At 36.2% G+C, this 15692-nt stretch overlaps 1 protein-coding gene and 1 long non-coding RNA gene across 9 annotated transcripts in view; one reads left to right on the forward strand and one right to left on the reverse strand.

The window, feature by feature from the left end:
* LOC135760957 (protocadherin gamma-A11-like) overlaps positions 1 to 15692 on the reverse strand; it is a 162067-nt gene that overhangs the window by 116247 nt on the left and 30128 nt on the right. Inside the window, exon 1 of one of the 8 annotated variants that reach the window (XM_065275038.2) lies at positions 12097 to 14635. The exons of 6 other annotated variants lie outside the window; for them this stretch is intronic. In XM_065275038.2, the coding sequence (XP_065131110.1) occupies positions 12097 to 14505 (2409 nt within the window). In that variant the 5' untranslated portion in view covers positions 14506 to 14635. Of the gene's footprint in view, positions 1 to 119; positions 2821 to 12096; positions 14636 to 15692 lie in introns of those variants that run through there. One more of the 8 variants, XM_065275084.2, reaches the window with a different exon arrangement.
* On the forward strand, positions 5898 to 6948 carry LOC135752398 (uncharacterized). The gene is made up of 2 exons (XR_010533142.2): positions 5898 to 6118; positions 6266 to 6948. It is a non-coding gene; the product is annotated as an uncharacterized lncRNA (long non-coding RNA).

A 15692-nucleotide genomic window follows, 5' to 3' on the forward strand; every position in this document is an offset into this window, starting at 1 on the left:
ACACATGACCAGGTAACAGTTTGCCTTAAGAAACATATGTTAAAAGTCTATTAAGATGTAGAGCCAGAAAGAAAGAATATATCACCAAAAATATAAGTGCTTTAACAGGAAAAACATACCTGGAATATATTCTCTTTACACTCGGCAAAATCATTAAGATCATCTACGGCAGACTGAGCCTTTTTCAGGGTTAGGTCAGGAGTAAGTGTGCCTTCATTATAAGATCTGACGAACTTAAAGTCACTCGTGCGGGAGCCCGTGGTCAGGTATGCGTCATAATTGTATGCGCTGCGGAGAGTTCCCGCGCCCTCCACCTCTGCGTAATTTGGAGGGAGATACGCGCTTGGTATGGCTACAGCTCCATCAAATAACAGCCTGGGCTTTCTCCTGCGACAAAACCTCACGGCTAGAATGATGATGATGAAGGTCAAGAAGAAAGTTGAAACGGAGACAAGCGCGATGATCAAATAAAAAGTGAGTTTGGAGTTGCTTTCGTCATGAGACATGTCTTTCAGTTCTGGAACTTCAGCCAAGTTATCCGATATAAGTAAATACAATGCGCACGTGGCAGAGAGAGAGGGCTGTCCGTTATCTCTCACAGAGACAATAAGGTTCTGCTTCATGCTGTCAGATTCAGAAAGGTCTCGCTGTGTCCTGATCTCTCCGCTGTGGACACCGATGGTGAAAAGTCCCGGATCACTAGCTTTAATAATGTGATAGGAAAGCCACGCGTTCTGTCCAGAATCCGCGTCCACGGAAATCACCTTGGACACCAGGGAGCCCGCCTGCGCAGCTTTGGGTACCATTTCGGTCATGAAGGAGTTTCCATCCGGAGAGGGGTATAATATCTGAGGGGTGTTGTCATTCTCATCCGTTACGATGACACTCACTGTAACGTTACTGCTCAGAGGAGGAGAACCGTTATCTCTGGCTAACACCAGCACTTTAAAACTTTTCAACTGCTCGTAATCAAACGACCTCACGGCATGAATGACCCCGGTGTCTCCGTTAACAGATAAAAACGAGGAAACCGGTGCGCCTTTGACATCAGAAGGTAACAGAGAATAAACTACAGTTCCATTCTGTCTCCAGTCCGGGTCTGTAGCTGATACTGAACAAACAGATGCGCCCGGTTTGTTATTTTCGTGCACGTGAGCTCTGTAATTCTGCTCTTTAAATACAGGTGGATTGTCATTCACGTCAGCTACAGTAAAGTGAATATTCTTAGTGGAAGATAAAGGCGGAGTGCCCTCATCAGTAGCAGTAATTGTGATATTATAATCAGACACTAACTCGCGGTCTAATTCACCTGTGGTCACTAAAGAATAATAATTTTTGATTGAAGGTACGAGTTTAAATGGGACGTTTTGCTGAATGGAACAGCGCACTTGACCGTTATTCTCAGAGTCTCTGTCCTGCACATTAATGATGCCAACCTCTGTACCGGGTGACGCATTCTCGGGAACGGGACTATTCAGAGATTTAATTATTATAACAGGTTCGTTATCATTGATATCAATAACATCAATTAATACAATGGATCGACCTGCCAGCCCTTGACCATCTTTAGCTTGAATCGGCAGTTCAAATGAACTCTCCTCCTCATAATCAATAAGTCCCGCTAGTTTAATCTCACCGGATACCGAATCAAGTAAAAATGTTTCCAGAAGACTTTCGGATAAATGACCAAATTCATATGTCACCGCTCCGTTTTGTCCCTCGTCAGCATCAGTAGCGCTCACTGTAACCACTACAGTATCTGCAGGAGAATTTTCAGGCAGGCTGACTTTATAGACGGCCTGACTAAAGACTGGAGCATTATCATTAGCATCCAGCACAGTGACGTGTATGGCTACAGTACCTGATCTCGGTGGAGTCCCACCATCAACCGCAGTAAGAATTAAAGTCACCTCTTTCTGCTGCTCACGATCTAACTCTTTATTCAGCACGAGCTCTCCATATTTTTCCCTATTTGTCTCTGTAAGGACCCTCAGATGAAAATGTTCATCGTTTTGCAACATATATGTCTGCACTGAATTCACATTAATATCCGCATCGTGGGCCTCATCCAGTAAATAACGAGATCCCTTCACTGCTGATTCCCGTATTTCGAATCTAATGACATTTTGTTTGAATTGTGGTGAATTATCGTTGATGTCCTCAATATTGAGAATAAAGCGATGCAGCTCCAAAGGATTTTCCAGCACGAGCTCTTGTTTTATAACGCACGAAGCTTTCTTTCCACAAAGCGCCTCTCTGTCGATCCGCTCCGCTACGGTCAGTTCTCCAGTATTCAGATTAATTTCACAATATCGTTTTCTGTTACCTTCAGTGTCAATGCGAGCCTTACGAGATGACAGTCTTTTAACATCAAGCCCGAGATCTTTGGCTATATTTCCAATCACAAATCCGCGCTTCATCTCCTCTGGAAAAGAATAGCTCACGTCTCCATTAGCGGTGTGCGCCATACACACAAAAAACACAACGCCAAACATCTGACTGAACCTTGGAAAATCCATTTGGAAAGACTTGAGAATGTGCAAAAACAAAATGAAAGTAAATATAGGACTAAATCTAAAGCATTACAGAAAGACAAATAATCAGAGAATCTGTCGCGTTACTATTGTCTGCGAGACTAGATGGTTCTGCAAATACATTACTAACAGGGTGGAGACAAGTAATGCATTACTGTTGATGATAGCACAGGTGAACAGCGACACTAAGAGTTCACGAAATAAACTACATAACATATAGCTCACAATAAGTCATGTAACTCTGACTGAACTTTCAAAACACACTTTTATTCATAACATTCGTTCTACACTTTAAAACAATACATAAAAATAAAGCTTTACATAGGCTACTGTATTAATATGAAGAGTTTAATATTGTTTTAATTTCCGCATCTGTATTTTAAATTTTCACTGCATTGCGTTGTTTTTTAGGGTCAGCGGAAGGCTTATAAAAATGACCAGTATATATTTCCACTGTTAAACATGAGAGAAAACTTTTCTACAGCATCTCAACGAAAATCAATATATGATATGAGAGTAACACAAAAACATCATGAAACAGCACCATTGACAACACCACCAAAACTAACCACACTTGTGAACAGTCCACCGATATTGAAAATGGTCTCTGCTGAAGTAAACTGGAATGTTATAGGCCTAATGAGAAATAAAAATAATTACAGAAGAATTACAATTATATGGGCATGCATGAAGAAATTGTAAATATTTTATTCTTAGTTGTTAGTTAACATTGTGTGTACATTTAAGCAGAGACAATGAATGTGTTTCTTCTGAACTTCTTCTGTTGGGGGGACATTCACAAAGTTGATTAGGGACCCTTTTAGTAATGGCTCTGGTAGTAAGAAAAAATTTCTGATCATGAAGGCCATGTTCTTTTTTGTTGGTTGTTTAAATGTTTTTGTTTTGTAACAATTTAATAGAAACACATTTGGTTTATTTTTAATCTAAATATTCTAGCTTATTGTCTTTGGGTCATTTAAAGTTTGACTAGTTTTTATTTAAACTATAAATGACTCTTTGCAGATTACCACGTAAGTTGTTTAGTGGCTTTTCAGGCCTTTATGATTTGATCTTCAGATTCGGCCTTATTGACATCTGAAGGGAAACATCCTCAGGCTAGAGCTATTTCACCAGTTTACTTGGTCAAATAGCTCTGGTTCACTAAGGTCAAGGATTGGCTTTTGGTTAATATCTGACTCATATGAGTACATCACAAGAGTTGAAGTTTTGCCTTCTCCACTGTCTGATCATAGTTAAATGGTTTTATCTTTCGACAACGCTGTTTCTTTTTCCAAGATATTTAATTTATCTTGCAAGCTAAACTCAACCTTATTAGTGAATGAAGAAATTTGGTGATCTGTGTCTATTCCTTTACACAGCACGTTGCCAACAGAAAAATTGCCATAGAATTGGCAGAGTGTCTTTTGTGTGAACACAAACACGGGAGCTGATACCAGATTGGTAAGATTGTCAGGATCTGTCCTGCAACCCACCCTGTGTGAACAAAAGGCAGAAACAAAACTGTAAGGGTCGTATCGTAATGAGGTTGTGTGTCGTTGCAATGACACAGTTATAAAAGATCCCTGTAATCAGGTGTTTTAGGGTGTTTTCACACCTACGGTAGTTCATTTGAGCCCTCCAAATGCACTCGAAGCAGTTTAGTGTGTATATGTGAACAAACCAAGTGATCTCAGACCCACTTAAAAAAAACGCTTTTGGGTTCGCTTTTGGGTTTTTAGGTTCTTTTGTGGTTCAATTTCTTTTTGACATGGGAAAGCAAAAGAGGTCCCGCTTCGGGTGTGGTTTTGACATGCATCAAAATTAACTGCTGCACAGAAAGCGGGGGTCTGAGTTCTTATAAAGTTGAAATGTGAACAGGAAAGGGTTTGAGATCAATTCAGTTCTAATGAGGACCAAATAAAGGAGGTCACATTTGGCTAGTTCCTTTTCTGGTTCACTTAAGTGAACTGCATGGGTTTGCTTCTTTTAAAATGAACTATATGTGAAAACACCCTTAAACACAAATAAAACATTCATGACGAAAAATGTATGCAAACTGAAAAGAGGCAGACAACAGGGAGGTCCTCGCTATCCATGCTGAAGCTGACATCGTTTACCAGCTTAATCTAACAGTAAGTGATACACAAGTTTAGGATGAAATCAGGAGGAATGCACTATTGCGGATACTCAAGAGAGAAATCGCAGCTCTTAACCAAAATTAAAGACCCTTGTGAAAAATTAGCGTACTTAAGTGTATTGAAAGCATACTTTTTGTGTGCTTAAAATAATAAAAGTATACTTTTTGAGAAGTGCACTTGCTGATAATATAATATAATATAAATTAAAGACCACTTAAGCGTACTTAAATGGAATACACTTTAATGACACTATTTATTAACACACTTAAGTACACTTTTTACAACTGCACTTTGTAATAATATGTATTTAATTTTAACTTATAGTAAGTACACTTTCATCATAATATTTATAAACACACTTAAGTGCACTTTTAAAAATGCACTTTGTAATAATATCTAATTAATTTGAACTTATAGTAAGTACACTTTCATTATAATATTTATAAACACACTTAAGTGCACTTTTAAAAATGCACTTTGTAATAATATCTAATTAATTTGAACTTATAGTAAGTACACTTTCATCATAATATTTCACTAACACACTTAAGGACACTTTTTAAAAATGCACTTTGTAATAATATCTAATTAATTTGAACTTATAGTAAGTACACTTTCATTATAATATTTATAAACACACTTAAGTGCACTTTTAAAAATGCACTTTGTAATAATATCTAATTAATTTGAACTTATAGTAAGTACACTTTCATTATAAAATTTATAAACACACTTAAGTGCACTTTTAAAAATGCACTTTGTAATAATATCTAATTAATTTGAACTTATATAAAGTAAACTTTCATCATAATATTTCACTAACACACTTAAGGACACTTTTTAAAAATGCACTTTGTAATAATATCTAATTAATTTTAACTTATAGTAAGTACACTTTCATCATAATATTTATAAACACACTTAAGTACACTTTTAAAAATGCACTTTGTATTAATGTCTAATTAAGCTTAACTTAAAGAAAGTACACTTTCAACATAATATTTATAAACACACTTAAGTGCACTTTTAAAAATGCACTTTGTCTAATTTAGTTTTACTTAAATGTAACCCTGGTTAAATAATTAAATATTATTATTTTAAAAGTGTGCTTAAAAATAATAGAGACTATTCATACATCTTCATTTATTTTATAAATGAGGAAATACATGTGAATAATTCAATCTGAATTATAAATCTGAAATGAGTAAACCAATTGGAGTGTTTAATTGTAAGCCCCGCCCCTTTTTTGCTTTCAGATCGCGTCTCAGTTCAGAGGAGAGATGCAGAGCGACAGAGACACTCGATCTAACGCGAGAGGGTTTAATTTGATTAAATATGACTCCTAAGTTCATATAAACTGAAGAAATCAGAATTTAACTTGCATATATTCAATGATACAGCGTGATTGTGTGGATTGAGAACTTTTTGAGCTTTCATTTTGACCTGGTGAGTTTGTTATAATTACCAATGTTATAATTAGCCATAAAAACGAATGTCAACACTTTAAATGTCATATCATTTTATTTGTTTAATCCATACGAGACAAAATGGTGTTACATTGTGATGTTATATGGGTTGGATTGTTCATTGCAGTGTGATTATGTAAAACCACATGGTGCGTTGTGTTCACTGCTGTTCGCTGACGCCATTTTGGTTGCACGTGCCTGTGAAAGACAAAAAGAGAGAGAAACACGTGAATGGACAGGTATTTGTCTAAATTGTCATTTATTATGATGATGGCACTTATGTATTTTATTTGTTTCCTGTATGTACAATTGTTAATCATTATTGATAGACAATATTGAATGTTTTTTCCTTTCGTATGAACATTCCTTGAGCTGGATTTTCCTAATTGATGGCGAGCTTCCATTTCGACCTGATTGGATCACGAATCTAGAAGGACAATTTTCTATTTTAAATATTTTTCTTCAGACAAGTAAGAGGATACATTTCAGAAACTGTTTTCTTATTTTGTTTGTTTACTTTATTGAACTGAAACATTTCAGAAGCACAATTCTGATAATTTAAGACTGATCAATACTCCAATTGATAAGAACTTTGAACTTGAATACTGATTTCAGTGTGTTACATATATAATTTGTACCATCTTTGTACATTGATTGTGACTGTGATTTCTGTAAATGAGAAGTAATTTAGAGCGTGCACCCATAGTATATATAGTTAATTGTATTTTCATTGTTGTTACTATTTTTTGTGATTAAGGAAAGAAATAGAAAGGTTTCTCAATACTCAAAGTAAAATAATTTATTAATCAACTTACCTTCTGTCTCTGCTTGTTGCTCACTATCACTGCTACCTTCTCCTTCGCACCGTGCACCCTTCTGATCTTATTATTATGCCTGGTCCATAAGTAAGTGAGTTAATACCCGCTACATAAAGAAAGTACACTTTCATGGCAATATTTCTAAACACATTTAATAAATGATCATTAGACTGATGTGACCTACCAAAGACTTGTTAATTTAAAGTTCATGCAGTTCTTTTTTAGTTGTCTGTTAAAATGTTAAAAAATAATAACTTTGAGTTTATTTTTTTCTAAGGGATGTAATTATTCAATATTGATAGTTGTTTGTTTGATTCCAATTTAACAATATTAAAATGAGTTTTTTTTTGTTTGGACATATACAACTCATAATTAATTTATTAAATGTACTTTTGCAATACAAAAAATCTGATTCATAATTTGACTACCAAACTGTTTTATTGTCAGTGTAAGCATTGTGGTTTTTGTTTGTTTGCAATGCATTAAACTAAAATGAATACATATTTAATTTACTAGATTTGTTTTTCAGTATTTTGAGAAGTACATAACCATATTTCACATACAATAGTAGTAGTTAAAGTACATACTGTAGAAAGATGCATTGAAATCACTCCAATGCACTGAAATCACAGTTCAACTGATTGAATTTAATTTTATATATTTGAATTTATTTGGCAAACTTGTATTTGAAACATTACATTTAATGAGTAATTAAGTGTACTGTTAATATACATTAACTTATTTTTAATTTCACATTAATTGCTTGACAGTAGATTGAACAGTGCACTTTAAGTATATTTTAAAAACACTAGAAGCAATTATGAAAGTAGATATAAAGTTGTAATAAAGTACCAATTAAGTTGTTCCAAAAAATCACTCTTAATGGCAACTTATTACATTTTATTTCAACTTAATATATGATATATGTGAAATTAATTACACTTAATGTGCATTCAGTGCACTGAAACCATTGCATTCAATTCACACTTAAGAGTATTGTTAACAGACATTAAATTGCATTTTAAATCACATTAATTTCATGTCATTATATTGTGTAGTGCACTTTAAGTATATTGTAAAAACACTAGAAGCAATTATGAAAGTAGATATAAAGTTGTAATAAAGTACCAATTAAGTTGTTCCAAAAAATCACTCTTAATGGCAACTTATTACATTTTATTTCAACTTAATATATGATATATGTGAAATTAATTACACTTAATGTGCATTCAGTGCGCCGAAAAGATGGCATTTAATTCACACTTAAGTGTATATACTTAAAGTGTATTATTTATGTAATAAGTACACTTTATAAAAGTACACTTAAGCACACTTTTTTTTCACAAGGGGATGCTGCAGAAAAGAATCCAAAAAGTGTACGATTACAAATCACATTACATATCACACCCTGATGTCACGTGTCCTTGTGTGAATGCATGTCTAGGATTCAACATTTATTTAACAAACCTTAATCTGAAGATAACTTTAGCTTATGTTGGGAGTTATTAAAATATGAAATTAGAAACGTATTAATCAAAACTGTATTTCAAAAAGCCAAAAACAAAAACGAGAAAACTGGATACTCTTTATAGAATTGTCTGTCTCACCTGTACCTGTTTGGAAATTGTATAAATTGTCCAGAAATCTGAATTGGCTGAGCTCTGAAACTCATTAGATAACTTATACAGTGCATTCAGAAAGTATGAAAACAAAATGTTAAAAATACCCAAGTATTTACATATGTATTTAGACCCCTTGCGATAACAACCCTTGCGAGTTTAGTTCAGGTGCCTCTCATTTCTTTTGATCACTACAAAGACATTTCTACACTTTTACTTGAGTCCATCTATGGTGAATTAGTTGTATTGGACATGATTTGGAAAGGCACACCCCTCTAATAAAGGCCTCACAGCCGACAATGCATGCTAGAGCAAAAACCAAGCCATGAGGTGAAAGGAACTGCTTGCAGAGCTCAGAGACAGGAATATTACTAGGCACAGATCTTGGGGAAGCTAAACTGCTGCTCTAAAAGCACAGTGCCCTCTATAGATCTCAAATGGAAGCTTGGCACAACCAGAACTCTTTCAACAGCTGGACACCTAGCAAACCTGAGCAATCGGGGGAAAAGGGCCTTGAAAAGAGAGGTGACTAAGAACCTGAAGGTCACTCTTACTGAGCTTTAGAGATCCCGTGAGATGGGACAAAGTTCCGGACGTACAACCATCACTGCAGCCCTCCATCAATATGGGCTTTGCACAAAAGCACCTGAAGGACTCTCATGTGAGGAGCAAGATTCTCTGGTCTATTAAAACACACTGTAAACCCGAACAGTACAATGTACTCATTTGAAACGAGGGAACTGTATTCAAACAAGTGAAAAAAGTGTATTCAACTTAAAAGTTTTATGAGTGTTCAACAATTTCACCGCTTTGAGTTCCACAAGAGTCAAAGAACTAAGGAACTTAATAATGTTGTTTATAAATTCCAAAGAGAGTAATTTCAAACAGCTTCGTTTTAACAAACACTGCAAATGATTACAAACTTTTGGTGGTTGTGATGAGGTTTATGACATTCAATCTGCCAGTTAAGCAAAGAAACTTCAAATTTACATTAAATCAACACAACTGGTTGAGGAGGATTTCCAGTTCCCAGCATGCTTTGCATAAGCCAGCATTACGAGAGCATTTTTTTATTAAGTGACATTTTATGTGGTTTTCAGAAAAGATAGTGTTAAACATTAATTTATGTTGGCAATTTAAGAGTTCAGAAGTGCCTGTGCTTAGGCTGTCAGATATGTGTTTTTTTAGCACACTGTAAAAAATAGCTGTAGTCATGCAACTGTTTGCCAGTAACTTACTGTAGATTTAAATGTATTTTATTTACTGGCAACCGTTTGTTCAAAGTTAAATGAACATTAAACATTAACAAGTCTTTGTCTTTAAACTATTAAATAACAAAGCATTCTGGGAAGCAGAAATCCGCAACAACATTTTTCTGTTTTAGATTGGGGTTCCCAGAATGCTTTGCATTAGACTATTATTTTAGTTTCATTTAACTCTGAACAAACTCTGGCCAGTAAATATCATCAAGTTAAATCTACAGTACATTACAGGAAAACAGCTGCCAGTAATACTGTAATTTTTACAGTGCATAAAAACAATAACTGTGTGAAATAAATGTCAGCACTGAGCTAAGTTTCTTTACACTTACATGCAAATGTGTCACATGGTCTGTTTCTGTGACTTGTGAAGAAAAAATAAATAAATAAATGATACTACTTAAGGTAAAACAATAGTTTAAGTATAGTGTACTTAAATATTAAATACAATGAAATATAAACTTTTAACTTTGGACAAAAAAATAAATAAATAAATGATACTACTTAAGGTAAAACAATAGTTTAAGTATAGTGTAATTAAATATTAAATACAATGAAATATAAACTTTTAAGTTTGGATTAATTGTAAATTAAAAATAATATTTACTTCTAAATTGAGTTGGTTTACTCAATTTTTTTTTCCACAAATGTTTTGAGTATTCTGAACTGTTTGTCCTCAATTTTGAACTCTATATAGGGAATATTTTAAACCAGGACTAGGCCTCATTTTAATTAGGAAATGTTTTAACAAACATGCCTTACTAAAAACATTATTTTGAGGCAAACAAAAGGCACAAATTAAGATATGTCAGTGCAAGTTGTTTTTAGTTTGGACAGCTCTTAAATATATATTACTCTAGGACTAGTCAAATCCCTGTCTGGGAAACCACCTCTAAGTCTTTAGGAAACCAGGCACTGTTCATCAGCTGCCCAATATCCCAACACTGAAAGAAATCTTAATATTTGTAAAATTTGTTGATACATATACATTCTAAACAGGAATCTAAAGATTTAATTGCAAAGAAATTAGGCCTTATTTGTATACAATGTCACCCTCTTGGTTTGGTCTTGTATTGCATTTGTAGATGCTGTATTTGTAATGCACAATAAATTCAAAAACAATTTGTGGCACCTATGCTGTGAGCTACGTACTGAAATTCATTTTCAACATAAGCATCATGTATAACATTAGACGTTAGACATTACAGTCATGTGTCGGAGCAAAGTTTAATGTGCAAGGTGACATAGCTGGAATAATGTGAACTCTGCTCTGATTATGTGTCGATAATATGTGTGGTTATTATTACAAAAGGCTTCAGAAGGCCCCTAAGGCTTCAGTAACGCTTTCTTCTTGATGAACGTCCTTAGATATGTCAACCGTGGTATGGAAATACTCCCCTAAATACACCACAACAAAGTTTTGAGTTGAACTTGCAAGTGAAGTATTAGCAGCAAAATTTATTTTACTATGTTTTTACCTCAACTTAGACAAATTAATACATACCTATCTTTTCTCAATGTGTGCACTTAATCTTTGTACAGCGTGTCGTGAATGTGTACTGCACCCAAGGTCGAAGTGGTGCAGACTAAGTGCTCTTCCACCATACAACATGGTTCTAATTTTTTATCCGCTTAAAAAATTGCCACGTTTTATTTTGTGCAACCATACTTGTGTAACTATACGTAACGGTTTTTAAATAGAGACAACATGGAAGTGTTTGGTGGCTTCTAAATTCATCCGTTTGGATCCTAAGGAATGAATGGGGCTAGGCTAAATGCAAACACATTCATGACATGCTGTACAAAGATTAAGTGCACGCATTGAAAAAGGTATTTGTCTAAATTGAGGTAAGAACATAGTCAAATATTAAAAAACTGTGGTGTTTTTCTTTAACCATTTTGCAGCACAAGGAGCACTACTACATTTGCATTTTTATGATATTACTATTGCATTTTTGGATTCATATAATTGCAGCATAAATGTAACATTTTACAATACAGTGGAAAAAAATGTCATTAATCCATCTCAACCAGTGTTGGGTTTAAGTAAAGTGCATGTACAGTATTTATACTTTTTTAACAAGTATCCCTTACAGACTCATGAGCTATTTTCTGAAATTATGATTGAGGCCCAGGGCACAGCAGACTTCATCTGACCCTTTTAACCAGAATAGTAGATGGACAAATATTCCAAAAAATGTTCAGCATATGCTCCACAAGAAAGGAGGAAAAACTAAACTAAAAAAGTTTCACTGATCTTACCTCGAACGAATATTTCATTTCCTCATCAAGACCCTTAAGATCACTGACTGCAGACTGGGTCTTTTTCAGCGTCAGGTCAGGAGTCAGCGTGCCCTCATTATAAGATCGGACAAACTTGAAATCACTCGTGCGCGAGCCCGTAGTCAGGTAAGCGTCATAATTGTAAGCGCTGCGGAGAGTTCCCGCGCCCTCCACCTCTGCGTAATTTGGAGGGAGATACGCGCTGGGAATGGCTACAGCTCCACCAAACAACAGTCTTGGCTTTCTCCTTCGACAAAACCTCACGGCCAGGATGATGATGATAAAAGTCAAGAAGAAAGTGGAAACGGACACCAGCGCGATGATCAAATAAAAAGTGAGTTTGGAGCTGCTTTCGTCATGAGACATGTCTTTCAGTTCTGGAACTTCAGCCAAATTATCCGATATAAGTAAATATAATGCGCACGTAGCAGAGAGAGAGGGCTGTCCGTTATCTCTCACGGAGACAATAAGGTTTTGTTTCATGCTGTCAGATTCAGAAAGGTCTCGCTGTGTCCTGATCTCTCCGCTGTGGACACCGATGGTGAACAGTCCCGTATCACTGGCTTTAATAATGTGATAGGAAAGCCATGCGTTCTGTCCAGAATCCGCGTCCACGGCAATCACCTTGGACACCAGGGAGCCCGCCTGCGCAGCTTTGGGTACCATCTCGGTCATAAAGGAGTTTCCGTCCGGAGAGGGGTATAATATCTGAGGGGTGTTGTCATTTTCATCCGTTATGGAGACACTCACTGTAACGTTACTGCTCAGAGGAGGAGAACCGTTATCTCTGGCTAACACCAGCACTTTAAAACTTTGCAACTGCTCGTAATCAAACGACCTCACGGCATGAATGACCCCGGTGTCTCCGTTGACGGATAAAAACGAGGAAACCGGTGAGCCGTTGACATCAGAAGCTAACAGAGAATAAACTACAGTGCCATTCTGTCTCCAGTCCGGGTCTGTAGCGGATACTGAACAAATAGAGGAGCCCGGTTTGTTATTTTCTTGCACGTGAGCTCTGTAATTCTGCTTTTCAAATACAGGTGGATTATCATTGACGTCAGCTACAGTAAAGTGAATATTCTTAGTGGAAGATAAAGGCGGAGTGCCCTCGTCAGTAGCAGTAATTGTGATATTATAATCAGACACTAACTCGCGGTCTAATTCACCTGTGGTCACTAAAGAATAATAATTTTTGATAGAAGGTGCGAGTTTAAATGGGACGTTTTGCTGAATGGAGCAGCGCACCTGTCCGTTATTCTCAGAGTCTCTGTCCTGCACGTTAATGATGCCAACTTCTGTACCGGGTGAGGCATTCTCCGGAACGGGACTATTCAAAGATTTAATTATTATAACAGGAACGTTATCATTGGCATCAACAACATTAATAAGGACAGTAGAATAAGTGGCCAAACCTTGACCGTCTTTAGCTCGAATCGGAAGTTCAACTGAACTAGCCTTTTCATAATCAATGAATCCCGCTAGTTTAATCTCACCAGACACGGGATCCAGAGAAAACGTATTTAGATGGGTATCCGACAAATGACCAAATTCATAAGTCACCACTCCATTTTGTCCCTCGTCAGCATCAGTAGCGCTCACTGTAACCACTACAGTATCTACAGGAGAATTTTCAGGCAGATTCACTTTATAGACGGCCTGACTAAAGACTGGAGCATTATCATTAGCATCCAGCACAGTGACGTGTATGGCTACAGTACCTGATCTCGGTGGAGTCCCACCATCAACCGCAGTAAGAATTAAAGTCACCTCTTTCTGTTGCTCACGATCCAATTCTTTATTCAGCACGAGCTCTCCATATTTTCTTCCATGTTCACGAGAAACTACATTCAAAATAAAGTGATCATTGTTTTGTAATATATATGACTTCACCGAGTTTACACCAATATCCGGATCGTGGGCCTCATCTAATAAGTAACGAAATCCTCTGTCTGCCGATTCCCTTATTTCGAAATTTATTACACTTTCTTTGAATTGTGGTGAATGATCGTTGATGTCCTGAATATTAAGAATGAAGCGATGCAGCTCCAAAGGATTCTCTAGCACGAGCTCTTGTTTTATAACGCATGAAGCTTTCCTTTCACAAAGCGCCTCTCTGTCGATTCTCTCCGCCACGATCAGATCTCCAGTATTCAGATTAATATCGCAAAATTGTTTGTCGTTAACTTCAATATCAATGCGAGCCTTACGAGATGACAGTCTTTTCACATCGAGCCCGAGATCTTTGGCTATATTTCCAATCACAGATCCGCGCTTCATCTCCTCTGGAAAAGAATAGCTCACGTCTCCAGTAGCGCTGTGCGCAATAAGCACGAAAAACACAAAGCCAAACATCTGACCAATAACGCTGATGCTTTTAAAATCCATAGAGAATGTTTACACTACAATCCATAAAAAACATTCGACACATAAAAGAAACAGAATGTAAGCTAACAGCATGAGGGGGAAAACGCAGTTTAGGTAACCCGTCACCGCCGACGATTTCCTATAAAGAAGGAGCTGCAAAGCCCTATGACATCACAATCGGGGTTGAGAGAACCACATTATATACCAAAGGTTTCAATGGTGAACAGCGACACTATGAGTTAAGTTAAGAAACTGCAAACAATTTAATGCTTTAACAACGATTTTAATGGTCATGGGGACCCACAGGATATTTTGTACGTTTTTCTTGTAGAACACATATAGTTAAGATTATTAACGTTTCTTCTAAAGAGCTTATGATTTGAATCACGTGTAAAGCAAGGGGTCATAACCTAAATGTGCAGTGCTGAGGGGTTTTAGCATCAGGATTAGGACCCACTGCTCTCACAGGATAAAGTGGTGGAATCTGGACTAAACAGTTTTCATATGGATGTCATGATCTTTTAACGTCAAACTAACATTCCACTGGAGCGTGAAACAAACACATATACATTTGTATATACGTGGCCAAACTGCATGTGTATCGTGAAGATCAACAATAAACAGAACAATAAACAGAACAAGAGACTCTCTCTGTGCAGCACCATGGACAGCGACATAGGGAAAAGCTAAGCAAAACAGTATATTCAATCTTTTTGAACTGGTGAAGTTTTGCTGACAGCTTAACACAGATCTGATGACAAAACATAGCATATCAAAACATTTTCACATATGTGCAAATTGTACTTTTTTAATTGGATAATAAGATGAACAAAAACCCTCAGATATGCAGAAATGCTCCTGGATTTTAAATAATTGATAAACAAAAAAGTACAACTCTAAAGAAGCTATCTATATTATCAAAAGTAAGTCATCAATCCAAAAACACCACAGGGATGCAAGCCTTACACAAAACAAGTAAAAGTTTACTCTAAAAACGTTAAGCTATTGTTCTAACCAAATCGATGGGTTAAGCCGGTTGGGTCATTTCACTGGGTAATTTTCATCAGTGGGTAGTTTTTGTGTTAAAGAGTTCGCTGGGATGCCGGTTGGGTCATTTTACTAACTGTTGAAACAATGACGCATCATTATGATGCGGGTGATTTAAATCGCTTCAGGATGGGACGGTTTTCAGCGAGGACAACTACTTG

The sequence above is a fragment of the Paramisgurnus dabryanus genome, chromosome 16 (assembly GCF_030506205.2).
Source record: "Paramisgurnus dabryanus chromosome 16, PD_genome_1.1, whole genome shotgun sequence".
In the NCBI taxonomy this organism is placed as follows: Eukaryota; Metazoa; Chordata; class Actinopteri; order Cypriniformes; family Cobitidae; genus Paramisgurnus; species Paramisgurnus dabryanus.